The sequence below is a fragment of the Myodes glareolus genome, chromosome 18 (assembly GCF_982192425.1).
Source record: "Myodes glareolus chromosome 18, mMyoGla1.1, whole genome shotgun sequence".
In the NCBI taxonomy this organism is placed as follows: Eukaryota; Metazoa; Chordata; class Mammalia; order Rodentia; family Cricetidae; genus Myodes; species Myodes glareolus.
This window is the reverse complement of record NC_142043.1, coordinates 69,870,652-69,889,542: the sequence shown is the minus strand read 5'-3', so window position 1 is coordinate 69,889,542 and position 18,891 is coordinate 69,870,652. Positions and strand designations below refer to the sequence as shown.

The 18,891-nt window shown below is 53.6% G+C and overlaps 3 protein-coding genes across 8 annotated transcripts; 2 read left to right on the top strand and 1 right to left on the bottom strand.

Moving 5' to 3' along the window:
* Window positions 1-367: 367 nt before the first annotated feature.
* Window positions 368-3,428, bottom strand: Gpank1 (G-patch domain and ankyrin repeats 1). Of its 3 annotated transcripts, none has more exons than XM_048437879.3 (4): window positions 3,288-3,428; window positions 2,526-2,683; window positions 1,502-2,116; window positions 368-977 (listed from the first exon to the last, which is right to left on the bottom strand). In XM_048437879.3, the coding sequence occupies exons 3-4, from the start codon at window positions 2,110-2,112 to the stop codon at window positions 536-538; spliced, it is 1,053 nt and encodes a 350-aa protein (XP_048293836.2). In that variant the 5' UTR covers window positions 2,113-2,116; window positions 2,526-2,683; window positions 3,288-3,428; the 3' UTR covers window positions 368-535. The 3 variants fall into 3 exon arrangements, with proteins under 3 accessions (XP_048293836.2, XP_048293837.2, XP_085536106.2); XM_048437880.3 differs by having other exon boundaries at window positions 3,186-3,336; XM_085679980.2 differs by lacking the exon at window positions 3,288-3,428 and adding an exon at window positions 2,996-3,136.
* Window positions 2,979-7,822, top strand: Csnk2b (casein kinase 2 beta). 4 transcript variants are annotated; one of them, XM_048437882.3, is made up of 7 exons: window positions 2,979-3,120; window positions 4,284-4,366; window positions 4,912-5,014; window positions 5,790-5,905; window positions 6,258-6,333; window positions 6,473-6,662; window positions 7,593-7,822. In XM_048437882.3, exons 1-7 carry the CDS (start codon window positions 3,072-3,074, stop codon window positions 7,681-7,683), a joined length of 708 nt encoding a protein of 235 aa, XP_048293839.1. In that variant the 5' UTR covers window positions 2,979-3,071; the 3' UTR covers window positions 7,684-7,822. The 4 variants fall into 4 exon arrangements, with proteins under 4 accessions (XP_048293839.1, XP_085536107.2, XP_048293840.1 ...); XM_048437883.3 differs by lacking the exon at window positions 2,979-3,120 and adding an exon at window positions 3,572-3,707; XM_048437886.3 differs by lacking the exon at window positions 2,979-3,120 and adding an exon at window positions 4,069-4,131.
* Window positions 7,823-8,478: 656 nt separating this feature from the next.
* On the top strand, window positions 8,479-9,429 carry Ly6g5b (lymphocyte antigen 6 family member G5B). The gene is given in 4 exon segments (XM_087897873.1): window positions 8,479-8,924; window positions 9,052-9,148; window positions 9,151-9,222; window positions 9,225-9,429. Coding segments are annotated over 4 exon segments (675 nt in total). The 5' UTR covers window positions 8,479-8,621; the 3' UTR covers window positions 9,428-9,429.
* Window positions 9,430-18,891: the final 9,462 nt, after the last annotated feature.

Genomic DNA, 18,891 nt, shown 5'->3' with positions numbered 1-18,891 from the left:
TCTAGAGACAGTGGGAGCTACAGAGGTCAGAGCTCTCCAGCATACAGGTTGGATGTTAGGCACACTGGTCAGTTCTGCAGGACTCGACTCCCCTATCATCAGGCCTCAAGTTCAGAACTTGAGGGTTTGTGGCAAATAGCAGACTTGGTTTGTGATACAGCATACATCACTCGGATTGGTGGCCCAGAGACCCACCAGGAGGAGCCTTGCACAGAGCGGACAGTTCCTAGTTCAGGGAGGTTTCAAAGAATAGATAAAGTGCAGCCAGCCAGGCTAGGGACTCCCTTATCACCTGCAGAGCCTGTCCTTCGGCTGGGGTGACTTTCATGTGACTCAGATTTGCCCCAATGCAACAAAGTAAACAAACCACAATGAAGGAAGTTTATTTATCTCCCAACTTTCAGTCATTCTCTCTAAAAGCAGAGGCCAAGAGCCAGAACCTGAGGGTCTGGCATCTGGGCGGATCCCAGGAAGTAGAAGTCCAATACCCAGGCCAGGGGACCAAGTCCAACAAATTAAAGGCCAGCCCGCCCAGTCAGAACTCAAGGTTCATGTACAGTCTCAGATCTCGCTCCCAGGCTCTGTCCTTCTCTTCTCTCTTTCTGTTCTCCGTCTGACTCAGTGTGGCAACTCGAGGCACCCTCTCTTTCCCAGACACAGCCCGGGTATCCCGCGCTGGGAAGTGTGTGACTCGGGGCTGGGGTGCAGATCTGTAGCCCAATCCTTCCTGGTCCCGCTTGAGGACAGTGGGAATGGGGTTGGCACGGCCTTCGCCCCGGGGTCCTAGCCCCATTCCTGGCTCCCAGCCACCCCTCAGCAGCAGCCTGAAGCCAGGACTGGAGGTGGGCACCCCAAGGGGAAGGCTGGAGGGCTGGGGACTCCTGGACAGGGACAGCAGGTGGGCAGTAGATGTACGGTGGTTGGAGTCTTCAAAGTGGGCACCACAGTCCTCACAGAACTGGGAGGAGGGGGGAGGCCTGCAGAGAAAGAAAGGAGTTACAGGGAAGGAAGGAAAAGCAGACGACCTGAAGCCGCCACTGTGCAGAACCTGGCAGGCAGGGCAGCCTGCTCCATGCTTCTAGATTCAGCAGCATTGGAGAGGGACCCCAGGTCTGCCCCGCCCAGCGTTAGGCAAGTCTCCACAGGCCCCTCTCCATCTGCCCAGAGGGACTACGTGAGACAGTAAGGGAGGCCTCGAGCTCTTAGGAAGAGCGAGCAGAGCTGGTGTTATCTGAAGTGCCCGCTGTGTGAGAAGCACGGCTTCCGCACTGACCTACTGCAGCCTCATGACCCTGAGAAAGGTGTTCCTACCCCCACTTCTCAGACAAGGGCTGTGGTCCACAGACGTTAGGCTGACATTGCAAGGAAACGCACAAAGACCCTCCCTGTCCACTACTGTTCTATGACATGAACTAGGTACACTGGAAGATGGAGACCCTGTGAGGGGTGTCCAGGAAAGGAGAACACAACGAAGATGGGTATGAGCTAAGCCCCTCCTCACCGGTTCTGGTTCTCAGGGGTCCTTGTCTCCCCAGGACTCTCTCTGACCATGCGGGCTACATCAGGGAAGCCTGCTTCTTCAGCCAGCTGAGCAGCGTCTCTGCCTCCCAGCTCACAGACCCCTACCCAGGCGGCCCCTCGGCCCAGGAGATAGCGCACGGCTGCCCCCTGGCCTGCTCTGGCAGCGCACATCAAGGGAGTCCACCAGAAGGCATCGCGGGCATTGATGTTCCCTCCGGCTCCCCCTGCCTCTCGGGGCTCCAGCAGCCTTCGAAGCTCTGTCACATCCCCATTCTGGGCTGCAAGCAGGATCCACGGGGTCATCTTGTCTTCATCCTCAAGTGGCCCTCCTTGCCCTGAGGCTCCTGCCACAGCATCCCTCGTCATTCTCCTCTTCCTCCTCTTTCTTTCCCTGATAGGGCCAGCTCTCTGGGGCTTAGAGGAACTACTCTCATCCGCGATTAGAGCCTCGTAGAAGGCCCGAGCTGCAGCCCCATCCAGGACAGGCTCTGGCTTCTCCAGCTGTGGCTGCTGCTGCTGCTGCTGCCCATCCTTCCAGAGGTCGCTGGAGTCAGTGGCTGGAGTAAATGTGATGAGGGATGGCCTGGACATGGCTCTGAGGAGAAATGAGAAAGGCTGAGCCAACCATTCAACTTTTCAGGTCGCCATTGTGATGAGCAACACCACCTCCAAGGGCTCTAGAACTAAAATGGACCTCCCACCTTGACTCCACGACCTAGGATCTTGAGAGCCCAGGGTTCATGTGTAAAACGGACCCCTAGAACGACTGCCTAGGTGTTAATAAAATTTCATGAGGCCATGGTAGATAAGGCTCTCTGTAGACAGTTTGCCTTGTATTCGGGAGGTCTGGGTTCTATTTCTAACACAAGAAAGACAAAAGCAATAATAGGAAAAAATATTCCCCCAGACAGTTGTCTAGTGGTCCTGCATTCCACCCCCATCTCCCTTCAAACAAAAATGGCAGGCTCTCTCTGAAAACATTTTTTGCACCCTGTAACACATACCACGTTAGGAAATACCAGCTTGACCTTTTAACTCTAGCTCGACCTTATTTGGGGGTCTCCTTTTCCCAAATAAAAACAGGCGTGACATTATTCCGGAAGGTTTCCCAGGGAAGGTGTTGCACTGTCACTTCCGTACCGCAAAATGGAACTGTTGCAATCTGCAAGAGTTGACATAAAGTCACGTGGCATGAAGACGCATGCGCAGCAGCAACAACAACAAAACACACATAGGGTTCAGTTTCCCGCGCTGGAACCTTTCCAAGCATCCACGTAAAGCATCGCGTGCCCAAGTGGCGCGAGGACCCAGGGGAACCTGTCGGTTGGGGTCCTACTTTTCCATAACGCCCCCACAATGCTCTTCGCCACCCTCGACGTGGTCCCTCCCGCTCCTAGCTCCTCTTCTGGAGCTGGGAGGCGACGCTCTGCGTTAAGAAAGGCCCTGAGGACACAAGGGGAGACCCGTGACATGCCGAGGAGCTGTGCGATGAAATAGCACCACCACGGTGCCCCTCATCACACACGTAGGGTCCACTCCAGCCCGAGGACATGGAGAAGTGCAAAGGGCCGAGCGGCAGAATGGCTGGTGCCACCACAGGTTAGCGCGCCCGCCGCACGTCTCTCCAAGCGCCCCGACCTAAGTCCCTCCCCACGGAGTCACACCTCTACGCATGCCTGATGCTGGGCAACCGTTGTCGCGGCCCTGACGGGAGAACCAGGGTTCCCCGGGCGTAGCCGCGAGGGAGCGCAGCGGGGAGGACGTACCGCTGGCGCCGGCCCCGCAGCCGAGCGAGGCTAAAGCGCCGAAGACTATATCTCCCAGGCTTCCTGGTCGGGAAGCCGCGGACCCTGGCTTCCGCTTCCGGTGGCGCCTCCGTTCGCCCCGCCCCCAGGCAGCTTCTAGTGCCTCGTGACCTCAGAGGCTCGCGCGGGTTCTCCTGGGATTGGTAGTTCACCTTGCCCTCATTTCGTCAGTTTCTCGCCTCCGGCGGGACTCCATCTCCCGACGTCCACAGAGGTAGGGGGCGGCCCCTGACGCCTGCGCGTTACCCTTCCCCCCCAATTCCCCCCCCCCCCACTTAGCCTGCGGCGGTCGGGTCGGCTTCCTGCGCCGTAGCGGTCGCTGTCGTTCCTTCGAAGCGCAACTCCCCCTTCCCCGCCCCAGTCCCAGTCCCCGTCCGGCCGGTGAGTCTGAGGTTGTCTCCGCGCCGCGTCGTCCAGCCCCGGGCGCGGCGCTGGGTCCTAGGCTCCTAGATGTGGGGGCGAGGAAGGAAGTGACCGGGTCGGGAGCCGGGAGAGGGTGGGTGGCCTGAGGAGAGGAGCGGGCGTGTGGGGACGCTAGCGCATCGCGCAGGAGGGCAGGCGAGGCCGGTCCTAGGGGAAGGATGAACTTCGGGAGCTCTGGGACAGGCGCCAGGAGCGTGCAGGCAGCGGCGGTGGTGGGGAGCCGGAGCCCAGGGCTCTGCCGCAGCTGACACGGGGCGGGGGGGACGACAGGGGCCTGCCTGGCCTTGGGGAACGGCGGGCACGGGGATCACACTTAGTGCATCAGGACCTGTCATCTTCTGGAAAGTAGTGGAACTCATTCTCACACTAAACGGGAGCAGAGGTAAAGAAGAGACGCGCGGAGAGCGATGCTTCAGAGCCTGGGGTCCCTTAAGCCAAGGTGGCCTCGGGCTCTTTCGTCTTTGGGGAGAGCGCGTGGGAGGAGGGACGAGCCCAGAGACAGCTTGGTCTCCATTTAACGCTCCTCTTTCCCAGCCGACGTGAAGATGAGTAGCTCTGAGGAGGTGTCCTGGATTTCCTGGTTCTGTGGGCTCCGCGGCAATGAATTCTTCTGTGAGGTGAGTTTAGCTTGCCTTCTTGGCCAGCTCCACGTGCCCTCAATGTTTTATTTTATGTTGTTTGAGATCAAGTTTCACTCGAAGCTTACCAGGTAGCCTAGACTGGCCTTGAACTCTTGGCAATCCTGCTGCCTCAGTCTCCCGGCCTGCTGGGATTACAAGGGTTTGTCACTGTGCTTGGCTAACAGAGGTTATCTCAGTGACTGTTAGGAAGATTCAGATGTTTTTTGTTAGAGTTCTGTAACGTGAAAATTACAGTATGACAAAACTAGACTGTTTAGCCTTAGTGATTCCCGAGTCCTTAGCTCAGAGAGTCCGATGTCCCCAAGGAAAGGGCAAATCCAGTTGCTAGAGATGCGGTGCAGAGGTTGAGGAATGTCTATGCACTGTACAGAAAAGAGCTGCGGTTTCTGTGGGACACTGAGTACTTGTGCAGAATCGGGAGTAGGGCACAGGGGAACTGAATCCATCGTTAACCTCGTCGGCCCAGGTGAAGGAGGAGAGTCCCACACTGGTTTCAGCCTCTTGCCCTCCCTGTCCTGTAGGTGGATGAAGACTACATCCAGGACAAGTTTAATCTCACTGGGCTCAATGAGCAGGTGCCTCACTATCGGCAAGCTCTAGACATGATCCTGGACCTGGAGCCTGGTAACGTGCCCTGGGGCTGTTGTTGAGTGTGTGGGGTTGGTGATGTGTGCGCTTGTGTGTGCGTTGTTTTCTTCTTCCAGCCGCTGCTCACTTGCTCCTTGAATTTCTTTTTTATTTTTTGTTTTCTTTTGTTTTTGGCTTTTTTAAGACAGCATTTCTCTGACCTCAAGCTCACAGAGATCCACCTGCCTCTGCCTCCTGAGTGCTGGAGTTAAAAGCCTGTGCCGCCACCACCCAACTGCTTTTTTTTTTTTTTCTAAATTTCCTTTTGATTCTCCAGCTCTCCTATCCCTATATCCTTTGCTTGCTTGCTATGTATGTGTTTTCTCCCCCACTTCTATCCCTCCATTTATATTCCAACTGGACTTTACCAATTGCTCTTCCTGCCCTAGCCTTCAACTGCTGGAATTACGGCACATGCAACAACACTTGGCTTCTTCATTCATTTGGTTCCCTACCTGACTCTTGCCTTATGGGACTGGAAATGTTTGTTTCCATGCTCTTTGAATGTGACTCAACTCTGTTTCATAATGCTGGTTTCTTCATGGGTTTTGTGTATGGCTTCTTCCCTGCCTGTCTAGAATGCCTCCCTCTGCACTTATGTGTTTATGTGTATACTGGGAAAGGAGGAAGCAGGCAGAGAGAGGTATAGAGAGAAGGCAGTGCTGATGCATGGGCGGTAGATAGGGTGGAGCTCAGAAGCAGGTGCTGGATAAACTGTAGGTGGATACCTTGGGCATGAGGTGGGGTTATAAGTGTCCATCCCACCTTTCAGATGAAGAGCTGGAAGACAACCCCAACCAGAGTGACCTGATTGAACAGGCCGCGGAGATGCTTTATGGCCTGATCCACGCCCGCTACATCCTCACCAACCGAGGCATCGCCCAAATGGTGAGGCTCTGTTCCCACTGATGCTGAGGCAGTCAGGACACAGGTGCATGAATCAGAAGTCTAGCAGAAGAGATAAAAAGCCCAGAGCTGGGCTGAGAATCAGATCCCCATGGAGGGTCCTGCTGAAGAAGTATTGTTGTCAGGGAGAGATGGAACCATTGGCAGGAAGGAGTTCTCAGGGAACAAATAGCAAATGGCGTTTGTGTTCTGCAGCCTACCAACTTGAGAAGTCAAGGCCTGCCTTGACAGGAACAGCTTCTAGTTAGGAGCGGGAGGCTCGGGCGACTGAGAAGTGAGACTAGCTGCAACGAATTGCTCTACCCTTACCAGTCCCTTCCATTTTGTGCCCTAGTTGGAAAAGTACCAGCAGGGAGACTTTGGCTACTGTCCTCGTGTGTACTGTGAGAACCAGCCGATGCTTCCTATTGGTGAGTGTCGGAAGGAGGAGGGGAGGGCACTATTTGGCAATCCTCCAAAAAGTCGGGTTAATCTAGTCAGTGCCTGAGTCCTGTGGGAAGTTGGGAAGAGTTGGGGGTACCTGGTCAGCAGGGTCTGGCTCTCTCCCAGGCCTTTCGGACATCCCAGGCGAGGCCATGGTGAAGCTCTACTGCCCCAAGTGCATGGACGTGTACACACCCAAATCATCGCGGCACCATCACACCGACGGCGCCTACTTCGGCACTGGTTTCCCTCACATGCTCTTCATGGTGCACCCAGAGTACCGGCCCAAACGACCCGCCAACCAGTTTGTACCCAGGTGGGGAACAGACACAGTTGCAAGGGTCTGGAGAGGATTGAGGACGGATGGCCCTTTCTTGAGGCCTGCCTCTCCCAAAGTCAGGGCTTTTTCTTGCCGAGTGACTGGGGAAGTTACTTGATTGCTTGTTCCTCCGATTTCTTATCCATAGAACAGGGATGCTGACGATGGCTGCCTATTTCTAAACGTGTAGCACTTGGCTGTTTATACAGTGGCTATTGCCGTCGGATGATCAGCCCTTTGCCAAAATCTTCAGGTTTTGTGGCTCAGGATGTTTGTTTGGTTTGATGTTTGGATCAGGAATGGGGAATGGGCAGTGTTTGACAGGATCTTTGTTGGCTGAGTTGGCCTCAAGGGATCCTTCTGCCTCTGCCATAAATGAGACTACACACCTGAACCACCCTTACCTGGGCTAGAATCTGAATTTTAGTGATGTCTAAGGGGCTGGAGAGATGACTCAGTAACTGCTCTTCCAGAGGACCTGAGTTCAACTCCCAGCACCCACATAGTGGCTCACAGCCATCTGTAATGAGATCAGTCCCTCCTCTGGCAAGCAGAAAAACATGCAGACGGAGCGCTCATCTGCATAGATAAACTTTTTAGGAAAAGATACATTTTTAAGCTGGGCATGGTGGCATATCCCTGCACTTGGGAGACAGAGGCAGGCGGATTCTGAGTTCAAGGCCAACCTGGTCTACAAAGCGAGTTATAGGACAGTCAGCACTGTTACACAGAGAAGTCCTTTTTTTGAAGAAAAAGGGTACATTTTCAAGTATTCATGGGGGGAAAAGTCAAGTATTCATGAGCAAGGAAGTTGGGGAACTCTTGAGTAGACATGAGGCAGAGGCTGGGGTAGTGGTGGGATGCTGGCCACTGGCAGGGCCAGAAGGGAACTCACCCTGCTTCCTCTCTGACCTCTGCTCGGCCCAGGCTCTATGGTTTCAAGATTCATCCAATGGCTTACCAGCTGCAGCTCCAAGCCGCCAGCAACTTCAAGAGCCCAGTCAAGACGATTCGCTGATTGCCCCGCACACCTTCCCTCTGCCCTTGACACCACCGTTTTTTCGCTGCCACCCGTTCAGGAAATCTATGGTTTTTAGTTTAAATTAAAGGGATTGTTATCGTGGTGGGAACATGAAATAAACTGGAAGAAAAGGCCATGAGCTAGTCTGCTTTTGCTTGCTGGGTAGGGTTGAGGAAGGGAAGGTGGTGGTGTACTGGACTCCGGGGACCCTCATAGTTCATCGTCCCTAGGTGGAAACAGCACAGACTGAGGCTTCATGGATTGGTAATGTTAGGATAGGATGCAGAGCACATTCTAGGTTGAATAATATACAAGGATGAAAAGAAAGGGTTCAGAGGCCAGAGAAACCTCTCTCTCTGGGCCCTGTGGCTGTGCTTCTGCTCTAGGGGCTTCATAAGGCATACTCTCGGTCTCACTGTTAAAGGAAATGAATCCTGAAGTAAACAGAACCCATGTGCTATCCTGTGCCCCCTGCTGGGAGAGCTGAGTCACCTCCATCTGGAAAGGATGGGGAGGCCTGGCCAACCTCTCACAGCATAGTGGAGCCAACTCTGTGGTGTTGGTGGACAGCAGGGAGTGCCAGAGACAGACACTGCCCATGGCCCTTGAAGTGGGGTACAGATCTTTTCAGAAATGTCTAGGGTGAAAATACCTGATAAAAGATCCAGCTGGTGCTCAGCCGGTGCCCACATGGGATCCAGACCTTGGGAGGACATGCCATCTTCCTGGTCAGGATCTTTCTCCAGCCCTGCACCCACAGCAGCTTCTGCTCAGACTGCCTGTCAAAACCATTCTGCCTGTGAGTATTAAGGAGTGTGATCCTACGAAGGTGGGGTTTGGGGTTATTCCACGGGAGCTGCGCCTCTCACCAGAATTCCATAGTGAAGGTTTGTAGGTGTACTGACCATGGTGGACTTTACGATGGGAAAGGGTAAATGGGGTCAGGGTCTGGGAGGAATGGGAAACCGAATCCGGGAAGGGTGGAGCTGGGGCCCTGGGTGTACTTGGAAGTGAGTCCTGGCTCCATCTCCTTTGTTCCTCTATGCCAAGCTCCAATTGCCGATGCCTTTACCTGCCGCTTGTGCCTCTTGGAAGACCCTTCACTGGGCCCCGTTTCTGGCTCAGAAAAGGGCACCATCAGCAGCTCATCCCCGACATGGTTAGCACCATTTACCACAGTGAGAGAGGCCAGGGGAAGGCCGCTGGTAGAACAGGGTAGCCCGGTCTCCAGCATGAGGGTTGGTGGAAGGGAGTGTGTGTGGACAGGTGAACCTGGTCTGCATGAATGCTGGGGAGAGTTAGGTTTGGGGCTAAGGGGAACTGTTAACAGGGGTTGTAACTGTCCCCGCCCTCTGGGTGTTAAAGTTTGCTTACAGTTTCTACCCCTGTAAGGCTGACTGCTGCGGGTATGATTGCTGCAACTCCTGGTCCAGTTCCCAGCTCCAGAGCTCTCTGCCTGGGCCCTGAGACGACATCTGGCCCTGCCCTTGTCTGAGTCCCAGATCTACCAGTTCTACCAGGCCCTGAATCTCTCCTTGCTCCCGCTTGGTTTCCGTGTCTAAGATGTCAGAGCCCAGACCCATTTGCCCCACCCCTGGAGCTGGGTGTGTCCATTGTCGACCTGCACCAAATACACTTGTTCCTCAACAGTTCGGGACTTAAGGTTCTTCCCCAGACTGGACCCTGCCATGTTCCCCGTCCAGATTCTGCTCTGCAGTCCTCGATCCCTATGGTCTCCTAGGCCTCCTCTATACTTGGACTACTTGGGTTGCCTTGCAGGTTGTTCAAGCAGGTGTGACTTCTGCTCATGCGTGTACTGTCACGTGCCCTCAGTCTGGTCGTGTGCTGCATCTCCTCTGCTCATGCGTGTACTGTCACGTGCCCTCAGTCTGGTCGTGTGCTGCATCTCCTCTGCTCATGCGTGTACTGTCACGTGCCCTCAGTCTGGTCGTGTGCTGCATCTCCTCTGCTCATGCGTGTACTGTCACGTGCCCTCAGTCTGGTCGTGTGCTGCATCTCCTCTGCTCATGCGTGTACTGTCATGTGCCCTCAGTCTGGTCGTGTGCTGCATCTCCTCAGAGCCGGCTCTTTATCCTCTGGCTTCTGCTCATCTCCAGCCCCAGTGCCAGGCTTTAGCAGGAAGGGCAGAGGGTGGACTCCTGTGCGGGTTTCCTGGCGTGGCAACCCGTCCCACCTTGCTCCACCATCCTGTCTGTCATCTCCCTGACTCCTCACTTCACCTAACTCGGGGGTCTGTTCTTCTTAGCCTTACCGCAATACTTCCCTCCATAATAAACTAAGACTAGGCTAACTGTGCCATTTAGCTCCACATGGTGCCGGGTTTTCACCTGAGGAGAAACTCAAGCCCCCGTCCCTGTGTATTGAACAACCTGGCTCATTTCAATAGTCCTGGCACCTTGCAGTGTGTGTAGTAGCAATGCTAGGGCTGCAGCTGTTAAGTCTTCGTTTTAGTATTTGGCTTGAGGTCTCCTGACCCTCCTGCCTCTGCCTTTTAAGAGCTAGGATTATCACAGATGCCACCACACTAAATGCTGATAAGTTTTGGCCAAGCATGGTGGGGCACACCTTTAATCCCAGCGCTCGGGAGGCTGAGGCAGGCCTGGTCTACATAAGGAATTCCAGGACACCAGAGCTACATGATAGATCCTGTCTCAAACCATAATAACTATGGAAAATTTCCAAGCACAGAGACAGTGCTCATGGGTGCTTACGTGACAGTCTGTTGTGTCTGTTCGACAGGGGACGCTAGCATCAGCCAGGCTTTTCAGCATCTGCGCTCTCAGGTGAGCGGAATCAGGCTCCGACCTCAGTGCTAGAGCCCTGCGCCCCTCCCCGGCACGCTCCCCTTTCCTCCGCTGCCCTGGAAGGCAGTGCACTTAAGAACGGACGTACATAGAGATCTCGGTTTTATTTTGGCCTTTGGAGACGTGGTCTGTAGGCTGGCCTTGACACAACACAATGCTTCCTCAGCCTTTGAATACCGAGAGTAGGTACGTGAGCCACCATGCAAGCAGCCTGTTCTGTAAACCTCAGCAGAGCACAAGCTCCAGTCAGCAGAGGCCTTCGCCAGCATCCAGTGCTGTTTTCATGTCCTTTCCTGAGCACTCCGCCTTGGGGGAGACCCTACTCATAGCAGCCTGCAGTGGTACACTCTAATCCTAACCCTAGAGACTGAGGAAGGAGAATCAGAGCTGGAGGCCAGTAAGGAGTAGTGTAGTAGATTTTGTTTGTGCCTTAACAAATAAAGCTTTCCTGAAGATCGGAGTGCAGAGCCCAGCCACTAGTTAGCCATAGAGGCCAGGCAGTGGTGGCACACACCTCTAATCCCAGCACTCTCTGGGCAGACGACTCTGAGTTCAAGGCTGCCCTGGGCTACTTGAAACTGACCCTGTTTAAAAGAGAAACAGTGCTGACTCGCACCTTTAATCCCAGTACCTGGGAGTCACGCGCCTTTAATCCCAGCACTGTGGAGGTGGGGATAGGAAAGAATATGAATGGGCAGAGAGAGGAATATAAAGCGGGAAGAGTTGGGTGCAGTCTGAGGATTCATAGAGACCACTTTTGGTCTGAGCATTGGTAGAGGTAAGAACCTTATTGGTTGACCGCTCTGCTTCTCTGATCTTCAGGCAAGCTTTAGTTGTTAGATTATAAAGAACATATCACAACAGGGTATACAGCAAACCCACACACCCCTTAAAAAAATTCACAACCTCCCAAGATTTACACTGTTTTGGGAGAGAGGCTTAAGAAGGGACATTAAACCTGGGAGTTGGAAAGCAAGGCTCCCTTGTTCCCTTGGGCCTCCTGTCCCCTCCTTAGGCACCTCCTCCCTGGGTCTACCTCATTGTTCATATCCTGTATCCTGCCAATATAGCCCCTCGCCCACACACAGCTCTGGTCTGACGGCACCTAACCTAACCAACCCAACCTTCACCATATAAGGGCATCCAGGTCCCCTTCAGCTTTGTGTGAAGCTGAGTTGGAGATGCCAAGGCAGGGCTGTAGAGGGGCCCCGTGATGGGCAGTCCGGTCCAGTTCCCAAGGCCTTCACCTCCAGAAGAGACAAACCAAACACTTTGCGTACTAGTTTATTTTGGGAGAACACATGAGGATTTGGGGCAAAGTAAAGGTAAGAGAGTGGAGTACGGATGGAGAGGAGAGGCCAGGATGGGCCGAGGTGTGTGAGGGCCAGGCCCAGATGGAGATCTGAGAGTGGCTCCTGCTGTCCTCGCGCACAGTCTTCTTCCTGTTTGTCGGATTGTTACAGAAATCCAGGAAGCAACAGATCCAAAAGCCAAACAAACACCAGAGAGGCACGGGTATGAGCAATCGCTCATCTGCTCCCTGCTGTGGCAGCTGCTCACCTCGAGGCTAAAGCTGCTGCCTAGGGAAGGAACCACATGTACAGAGCCCCCAAATCCATCCTCAGGCCACCTGGATGTCCTTAGCACTCTTCTACCCTCCCTGAACCGAAAGAAAGCCACGGAGAACTGGATGGGCGCAGGAATGCCCAGTGAGCCATCAGCAGTGAACTTTGAAACTGTCCGTGGAAAGTCTGAAGGGTTTGAAGTTGTAACGTTGGTTGGGGTGTGGAGTCCGTGAGTCAGGGCTTGAGGAGGATGGGGAGTCCATAGCATCCCGTGACCATCCTGAGGAAGACATAGAGATGTATTGAAGGTTGGGCTGCAGATTCTCCAGCAGAAGAGGGTAGAACGGTGATGTGTAGCTCGGTGGTGGTGGGATGCAGGCACAAGTCCTGGGTTCGGTTCCTAGCAACAGTGATGAGAGAGATCGGAAGATGGCTCAGTGGTCGAGAATAGCTGCTGCTTTTGCAGAAGACCTAGGGAGTGTGGGCTACTGAAACCCTGTCTCAAAATGCCAGATAAAGTGTGCACAAACTAGGCCAGAAGGCTGAAATCCTAACACCTGAAATCTTAACACTGGCAGGCTGGGGTAGGGAGGAGGATCAGTGTGAGGCTAGCCTAGGCCTCACAGTGAAATATTTAAAAAAAGAGAAAACAAAATCTGCACCTTCCAGCCGGGCATCTATCCACGAGTACTGCAGCAGAAGGGAGCCATGTGTCGGGAGTGAAGCCAGCCTGACCCGCACTGTCCTAGCCAGGCTTTCTGGTGCAGGGGGATCACAAGTTCCAGGCCAGCCTGGCTACATCGTGTAACTCTGGACCAAAAGAAGAGCCACCTCTAACTGGCTCAGTCTGTGAGATTCAGTCAAGACTTTGGATCTTTCTGCACCCGTTTTTCTCTTCAATAGGGCAGTAATGCCCACACCAGAGGCTGTCAGCTCCTCTGTGCTTAGAACGTGCCCCCATACAGTCTGCACTGAGTATTTATTAATTTAATAGATGTGGGGGTTGGGTAGAAGAAGAGGAGGGAGGGAAAGCAGTCAGCCTTCCACCCAGGAACTGAGGTGGAGACATTCCAGTGTGCACCCGGGGACGAGAAGAACACCTTGGTGAACCATCTGGGAAGAGGTCTGAAGCTGATGGGGAGAGCCAGGCAAGCAGATAGGATCGTCTGTGATGGGAGGGCAAAGGACCTGACCTCCTGACCGTTAAGGGTCAGCAAGCCCGGGCAAAGAGCAGTGGGTATTCCAGAAGAGTCTCTGCCAGCAGTAATGTTGACCACTGAGGGAAGGCCAGTGCCTCTGAAGAGCCCAGGGCCCTTAGGCTGGGCATTGTGGGAAAGTGGGAGGTAGTTGGTATGGGCTGAGGAGGAATTGGAAGTGGGAGTGAAGACAGGTGGTGGCTCTGACGGAAAGTGCTGGAATGTCTTAGGGCTGTAGGAACAAGACACAGTGTGCGGCTTGGGAGACTGGGAAGAAGCTTGTGGGAGCTGGCCCATGGTGGGGGGAGGGATCCTGGGTGGGAGGAGGGGTCCTGGGTGGGAGGAAAGGTCCTGGGTGGGAGGAGGGGTCCTGGGTGGGAGGAGGGGGTCCCTGGTGGGAGGAGGGGTCCTGGGTGGGAGGAGGGGCCCACGGTGGGAGGAGGGGTCCTGGGTGGGAGGAAAGGTCCTGGGTGGGAGGAGGGGTCCTGGGTGGGAGGAGGGGCCCACGGTGGGAGGAGGGGTCCTGGGTGGGAGGAGTGGGCCCACGGTGGAAGGAGGGGTACACTTACTGTTCTTTATGTGCAGGGTGGGAGGCAGATATCTGACCCCAGAGGGCACCCCAGCTCTTTGGTCTCCAGTAGATATTGATAGCAATGCAGGGACTTGGTTAACAGATGGCTGTGCCCTCAGAAAAGACTGGTTTGACCTAGAGCACAGAGAGGGACTGTGGTCAGAGTCCGACCGCCTCCATCCTGTGTCAGCCCCACTGCTCCTGCTCCGTACTCCCAGTGGACCTCATTAAGAATCTTCACTCAGCCTGCAGCATGGCTCAGTGGTTAAGAGCACTGGCTGCTCTTCCAGAGGTCCCAGGTTCAATTCCCAGCACCCACACGGCAGCTCACACCTGTCTGTAACTCCAGTTTCAGGGGATCCAGCATCCACATATCCACATACATACATGCAGGCAAAACACCAGTGCACATACAACAAAATTATAAAATAAACAAATTATTAATTATTAAAAAAGAGAATCATCACTCATGCCATGTTTGGTGATACTCTCGTTCAATTCTGCACTCAGGGGTAGGGGCCAAAGATCTCTACGTTTGAAACCAGCCTGGTCTACTTATTGAGATCCAATCTCAATTTCAACAACAAACGCCTAGACCTCTACTCTGTTATGTCCCCACCCGCAAAGACAAGCATCCAGTTAGCGTATGTTTAGAGGGATAAGATGCGCCCAGCACTCCGAACGTAAACCTAATTTACATCTGCAGGTGAAGCCGTCTATCCCAGCCCTGCTAGATTTAGTTATTCAATGTCTGGGATTAAAGTTGCCACCACTCCGGCTCTGCATTCTCTTTTAAACAGGCCAGGCCGCACACCCCCTCACTAGGTCTCACTGTCAGCCTTGGCGGGTCTTCCGCTTCTCTTCTTGCCTCAGGACCCTGGGTGCTGGTTGTCATCAGGGAACGTGCTTTCTCCTCCTCCCTCCTCTTTTTAAGATTTAGTTTTCTGAGGAGGTTTCTTTTCTTTTCTTTTCTTTTCTTTTTAATATTTATTATGTATACAATATTCTGTCTGTGTGTATGCCTGCAGGCCAGAAGAGGGCACCAGACCTCATTACAGATGGTTGTGAGCCACCATGTGGTTGCTGGGAATTGAACTCAGGACCTTTGGAAGAGCAGGCAGCGCTCTTAACCTCTGAACCATCTCTCCAGCCCCTGAGAAGGTTTCTCTGTGTAGCCCTGGCTGTCCTGGAACTCCTTCTGTAGACCAGGGTGGCTTTGAACTCACAGAGATCCACCTGCCTCTGCCTCCGGAGTGCTGGGATCAAAGGCAGGCACCACAGCTGGAAGTGGTTTCTTATGTAATAATCGGAGGCGAAAGCAAGAGTCTATCAGGGGAGGGGAAATCTGCATCCTGTAGACAGGAGAACTTAAATAGCCCCATGCTACGTGCATACTCTGGTGGCCCGATCCCTGGGACAGGCTCGTGTTGAAGGTTAGCGACAGAACTGCATGCATATGAGGTCCCCTCTTCTCCTGATCCTTGGTCCACACCGCATGTGGCCTAGCTTAGGCCTAGCAGAGGCTTGGCCACTAGGTGAGGTTAGCACTCTAAATTCCGGTCGTTCAGCCTTACGGATTCTGGTTCTCTCATCTGCATGGCTCCAGCCCTCTCCACTCTGTGTTGCCCTTGAAACTGCAGGAGGTCCCTTCAGTATCTCCTGAAAACCATTGTTGACAAAGCGGTGAGGCTGACCCTGGACTCTCCTTTGGGGTGACCAGCAGTCCATGGCCATTCCCACATACCTGTCTGCCTCTGGTTTCACCTGTACATTCTGGACAGAAGTGCCCAGACCCTAGGAGAGACCAGAGTTTCTCTATCCGGCTGGCCTGGCAACCCTTCGGAACAGTGGTTCTCAACCTGTGGGTCACAATCCCTTAGGAGGCTGAACGACCCTGCTGTAGGGGCCACATATCAAATCTCTTACATACTTGATATTTAAATTATGATTACTAACAGTATTAAAATCACAGTTATGAAGTAGCAATGAAAATAATTTTATGGTTGGGGGTCACCACAACATGAGGAGCTGTATTAGGATCGCAGCATTAGGAAGGCTGAGAACCGCTACTTTGGAGACTCTTGCCAAGAACCAAGTTCGTCAGGATGAGCTCTAGCAAGGGAACAACATACATGGCCTGGGTGGAACTATGGAGCCAGGGGCTTCAGAGACCCACAGCCTGCGGTGCCCACCAGGACCAGCATGACTTCTCTCCATTGGTGGGAGAGAGCCTGGCGAAGAGGCGGGAGACAGGCAACACTCTGAGGTGGAAAACACCACCAGAACTGCCAGTGCCGAATGTCCTCAGCCACAGCCACTCTGGGCCCTATCATCCTGGCCTGGGGAAAGATGTCCCTGTAGACGGTCTGTAGACTGGGCTGGCATCGCACTCACAGGGCTCTGCCTGCCCCTGCCTCCCAAACCCTGGGATTAAAGGTGTGCCCCACCATGTCCAGCAAGGTGGTTTATTTTAGCTTGTTATCCCAGGTCACAGTCCACCATGGCAGGGAAATCACAGGGACAAGAACTTTAGAGACCTGGCCATATTGCAACCACAGTCAAGTTCGAGAACAATGAATTCCTGTGTGTATGCTGGGGCTTGCTCACTTTCTCCCCGCTCCTCCCCCCGCCAAGATTTATGTGCTTTGTGTCTGTCTGTCTGTATGCACACACTTGTGTATGTGGGCGGCCAAGAGGGTCAGAGAGGGCATCACACTTGTAGGAGCTGAAGTTTGTTCCTATCCTCATGACTGAGCACTAGCACTAAGCCTATCTCTCCTGCCTGGCTTTTCCCATTCTGTACAGTTCAGAATCTTCTTCCTGGGGATTTCCTGTGTGTTGGGTTCATCTTCCTACTTCCATTAATGTGAACAAGACAATCCCCACTGAGACTCTGTTCCAGGAGATTCTAGATTTTGTTCGGGTGACAAACCAGCATGACGACCCTTCGGGTCATTGCTTTAGATGCTGGAGATACAATTGTGTAGAGTTCCTGGTCTCCCTGGTGGAAGTCTAGTGGGGGAGACAAGGTAGCAAGCAGTGGTGGGGGGCACCTGAGCAGTGGTGGGGAGGGCAGAGCGTGGGGGGGCACCTGAGCAGTGGTGGGGAGGGCAGAGTGGGGGGGCACCTGAGCAGTGGTGGGGAGGGCAGAGTGGGGGGGGCACCTGAGCAGTGGTGGGGAGGGCACAGTAGATAGAGGGACCCTGTAGATAGATGATATGAGAGAGAGAGAGAGAGAGAGAGAGAGAGAGAGAGAGAGAGAGAAAGAGAGAGAGAGAGAGAGAGAGAGAGCACTAGCTGTGTGCCTTGCATTCAATCCCCAATCCCCGGCAGCCAGGTCTGAGCGCAATTCCTCGGTTCAGTCAAAAGATGGCGACATAGGTTTGGGAAAGAGGTGAGTGCGCAGACGTTGTGAATGAATGGAGGTAGTTATGTTTAGTAAAGTTTCAGACAAGTTCTCGCTTCGTAGTTCTGTGTGGCCTGCGTAGACCGGGCTGCCCTGGAACTGGTCCTCCCGCCCCAGTCTCCCTACACTGGGGTGACAGCGCCGCTACACCGAGCTCTACAGTGGGAAAACAGCGCAGGTTTTGTCAGACAGAGCAGAACGTGAGGTCAAAAAAGTGGGGCGGGCTTGCACAAAGTGACCAGGGTCCACACCCCTTCCTCTCTGCCCCGCTGGGCAGTGCCTCTGTCAGGTCTCTGCACCCAGACACTCAATGCTCCGCAACTGACAGCGCATTGGCTCCAGGGAGGCTGCAGGGTTGGCCCTGCGCAGGCGCAACTCGGTAGGCGCAAGCAGGGACGAGCCTAAGGGTTTGTGGCAGCCAAGCTCTCCGCGCTTGACGCCCCGAACACAGAAGGTGCGCTCTGCAAGTGAATCCTCCTTTCAGGTCCCGGGAACCCATGGCTGGACCGCTTGCTTCTTCTCCCCAGGCAGGCTGCAGACTTGAGGTTTTTTTTTTTTTCTTCCACTTTAAGTCACATCGTGCCATGGGAGACACAAGCTGCTTTAGTGTACCATCTGTCTGGAAGTTCGAGGCTGGATCCCGCAGTCCAGGCCCACACCTACTGTCAGAACTTTTCAAGAATCGTCACATCTCAGGACTGAGGGAGAAACCCGAGGCCATGAGGGATGGACCAGGGAGGAAGAGGGACCAAAAGAAGCTTGTGTTGTCGGAGGACTGGGAGAGTACCTGGCACCCACCGATGCAGGATACAAATGTCTGCTGAATGAGCACAGAGTGTCAGAAATCAGAGGAGTCTTTTTTTTTTTTTTTTAAGTTATTTATGTATACGCGTGCTCTGTCAACTTTATCCAGAAGAGGGCATCAGATCCCACTATAGATGGTTGTGAGCCGCTATGTGGTTGCTGGGAATTGAATTCAGACCTTTGGAAGAGCAGCCGGTTCTCTTAACCACGGTGCCATCACTCCAGCCCCAAAAGAGTTTTGAAGAGTGCACAGGGCTGCTCTGACCCGGCCACCTGTGCCTGCCTGCTCTCAGAAGGAGCTGCAAAGGCTGAATTCCCCAGAGGAAGGAGTCACTCTGGAGGTCAGGACTTTGGAACAAGCAAGGGTGGGTGCAGCCCTGAGAAGGCTTCAAGACAGTAAGCCTTTTTTCTAATGGTTTATTTAACTTTATTTTATGTGCATTGGTGTGAAGGTGTCAGATCCCCTGGAACTGGATCTTCAGACAGTTGTGAGCTGCCATGTGGGTGCTGGGAATTGAACCCAGGTCCTCTGGAAGAGCAGTCAGTGCTCTTAACCACTGAACCATCTCTCCAGCTTCCCCCTCCCCGCCCCGTGAACTTTTCTTTGACGTGTCTAAAGCCCTTGCTTCTTTTTAGTAATTAAAAAAAAAAAAGTTTATGGGCTGGAGTGATGATTCAGTGGTTAAGAGCACTGGCTTCTCTTTCTGAGGACCCAGGTTCAATTCCCAACACCCACATGGCAGCTCACAACTGTCTGTAACTTCAGTTCCAGAGGGTCTGACACCCTCACACAGACACACATGTTGGCAAAACCACCAATGTGCATAAAATAAAAATA

What these genes read in the sequence shown, in the direction of transcription:
- Gpank1 (XM_048437879.3), bottom strand. Translation starts at nt 2,112, where the DNA reads ATGTCCAGGCCATCCCTCATCACATTTACTCCAGCCACTGACTCCAGC. An exon ending in ACCCCTGAGAACCAGAACCG is followed by an intron (nt 978 to 1,501) that starts GTGAGGAGGGGC and finishes CTTTCTCTGCAG; the next exon opens with GCCTCCCCCCTCCTCCCAGT.
- Csnk2b (XM_048437882.3), top strand. Translation starts at nt 3,072, where the DNA reads ATGGAGAAGTGCAAAGGGCCGAGCGGCAGAATGGCTGGTGCCACCACA. An exon ending in GATCCTGGACCTGGAGCCTG is followed by an intron (nt 5,015 to 5,789) that starts GTAACGTGCCCT and finishes CCCACCTTTCAG; the next exon opens with ATGAAGAGCTGGAAGACAAC. An exon ending in CCAGCCGATGCTTCCTATTG is followed by an intron (nt 6,334 to 6,472) that starts GTGAGTGTCGGA and finishes GCTCTCTCCCAG; the next exon opens with GCCTTTCGGACATCCCAGGC.